The sequence below is a fragment of the Helobdella robusta genome (genome assembly GCF_000326865.2).
Source record: "Helobdella robusta unplaced genomic scaffold HELROscaffold_2, whole genome shotgun sequence".
Classification (NCBI taxonomy): Eukaryota; Metazoa; Annelida; class Clitellata; order Rhynchobdellida; family Glossiphoniidae; genus Helobdella; species Helobdella robusta.
The window spans coordinates 8066269-8069026 of NW_008704083.1; the positions used below are offsets into that span (position 1 = coordinate 8066269).

The 2758-nt window shown below is 32.2% G+C and overlaps 1 protein-coding gene across 1 annotated transcript; it reads left to right on the forward strand.

The window, feature by feature from the left end:
- Positions 1–1049: 1049 nt before the first annotated feature.
- On the forward strand, positions 1050–2558 carry HELRODRAFT_65053 (hypothetical protein; the record flags this gene model as incomplete). Its single annotated transcript, XM_009017644.1, has 3 exons — positions 1050–1738; positions 1960–2207; positions 2272–2558. 3 exons carry the CDS (start codon positions 1050–1052, stop codon positions 2556–2558), a joined length of 1224 nt encoding a protein of 407 aa, XP_009015892.1.
- Between the last annotated feature and the right edge of the window lie 200 nt (positions 2559–2758).

The following is a 2758-nucleotide window of genomic DNA, read 5'->3' on the forward strand; positions in this document are numbered from 1 at the left end:
TAAAATAAACGAAAGGCTGTTTAATTAGCGACTTTATTTTATAATTAGTAGTTAACGTTCGAAATAAATTCTATAAATGTACAACGATGCGAGATGCAACAACCGAAGTTAGGTACGTGTGTTGTTTCTTAAGTGAAATAAACAAAGGAACTGAGATTAACCTATGTGTAAACGACATAACTTCTTGACTGTTACACGCTGTAACATTCAAGTATTGTTCTATTCAATTGTCAATTGATTTCTGTAGAAAACTATAGAAACAAATTGGTCGTTTTTTCGGTATTAGAGTGCAATAATTGTATATATGATGTTAACTGCACCCTATATCACAATAGACAATGGTCAATATAGTTCGATTAATTTCTAGATTGTAGCGCTCATGTAGTAAACTAAGTTGTAACTATTTATTACATTCATGTAGTACTCCTTTTCCTGAGCCAAAAAAGCATAATTTGGTAACGAGAATTACGACGTTTTTGATTTATAGCCACTTGATTCGACCGATTAGTTGTTATGTATTATTGAACTGGCATTATAGTATCGATTGTTTTTTTGATTGTGGCACTAATTTAGTAAATCAAGCGGGTAGTTTTTACTGCAGTCATGTAGTAGGAACCTACTTATTTTCATAAGCCTAATACCGTACAATTTAGTAATGGATATCCGGACGTTTTTATATACAGTAACTTGAATTGACCGATTATTTTTTATCATATAATTTTATTACGTAATGCTGAACTATGGATAGTTCAGCATTACGAACTATCCATATAGATAGATATGAACTGCTGAACAGTCACATTGGATTTTAAATTATGCATTTTTATTGAAATAAAGTTCACATTTAAACGTAAGGTGTGGTTGTTACTTACCTTAGTAAATCAAAACAAAAACATTGTTAGTTCGTTTAAATTTGCCAGTTTCAAAAAATGTACAACCTAACTAATTTATCATAGCAGGCTTTGATATGAGGTGTTATTATTGTTAGGTTTCTAATTGTGGAAAATTATTTTGAATGATTATGATATGAAAATTTAAATAAAAATAAAATGTTCAAATTGGAGTCATACGTGGCTCCTCTTTTGATGGGCTACATAGACAAGTACATCAAACTCAAAAAAGATGATTTCCAAGTTTCTCTCTGGGGTGGAGATGTCGTGTTAAACAAACTTGAATTGAGGTTGGATGAGATTGAAAAGTTGATAAATTTGCCAATCTCATTAAGAAGTGGCTGGGTGCATGAGCTGAGAGTTCATGTGCCATGGACCCATTTGTACTCCGAACCAGTCGTCATAACTATCAACACAATCGAGTGTACAGTCAAATTAAAAAGTTCTGATTCAAGTTCAAGTTCTCAAAATGTGAGTGGAAAAAATTTAAGCCAGAGTGTCAGCTTATCAAGTTTAAAGAAAGCAAAATCTACTCCGACCTTTGAAGAAAAAGATGATCTGCCACCTGGTTATTTGCAAAGTCTCATTAATAAAATCCTCAACAATATGAACATCATTGTCAATAATCTGATTTTGAAATTTGTCGATGATGACATTGTTCTCTCTTTGAATGTAAAGTCAGCTGAATGCTACAGTGTTGATGCTGCTTGGAACAGAGCTTTCATTGAACTAACTCAAGAGGATTTGGTACTCAGGAGAATTTTGGAGGTGCATGACTTAACTTTGTGTCTTGACCAGAGAAATGCAAGTGGAAAGATTGATCATTATCAGGCTCCACTCTTGTACAAGTTAGTAATTTTGAATATACAAAACATAGCTAAAATATGTCTATCTATCTATGTATGTTATGTTTAAATCATTAGGTAGTATGCCCACAATGGTATGTTTTAAAAAATTTATTCTAGAATTGTTTTAAAATAAAAAATTATCATTTTAATGGCCAGTTTAAAAACATACAAATATTAAAGATCATTTAATAGAGACAGTTTACTTGAATGTTTAAAATTAGGTGTGCCCTAGTTGCTCGACTGCATATGGCCTATGAGAGCATTTATTCAAAAACCCCAATGACAACAAGGCTGAATGTGCTGTGTGAGACCGTCAACTTCTCAATGACTGACATTCAACTGCCTCTTTTCTATCGATTGATTCAACTGGTCATCAGTTTCCACTATGCCCAGAAGGATATCACCTCACAAAAACATGAACATGGCAACAAACTGAAGAATGTTGATGTTGGCACTAAAAGTTCAGAAAGTTAGTTACTTTATATTTACATGTATATAATTATAGTGTTATAAATTTTAATTTTTTTTTATAGATGACGAGGATTCTTCTAGAGTTGATCCAAATTCTGTCTTCAGTTCATCTTCATTAGGCAGCCAGGCTGAAGAGGAGGGTTGGCTGTCCTGGGCTTGGTCCTATGTCCCACCAATCCTGCCTCTTGGATCTGGTTCTGATCTGGATTCTCTTATGGAAACTAGGAGAAAGATTGAAAATTCTGTTTTTATTTTTGGCTTCTATGTTCGAAAGTTGGAAGTCACTTTTAAGGTTTTATCCAAATGTCATCTGCTAAATTTTTGTATAACTGGCTGTAATAAACTATAATTACTTGTTTTTCTATAGTTGATCACGTTTATTCATGTTATTTTATTACTTTCAGTTGCTAGAAAAAAATTGTTTGAATTTAAATTTGGCATCTATCTATCTATCAAACATGAAGCTTAAAAAATGTTTATCATCAACTTTATTTACACAATAAATTTTTTCACTAGTCAACATTTAAATTTGAATGCACCAATGTTGAA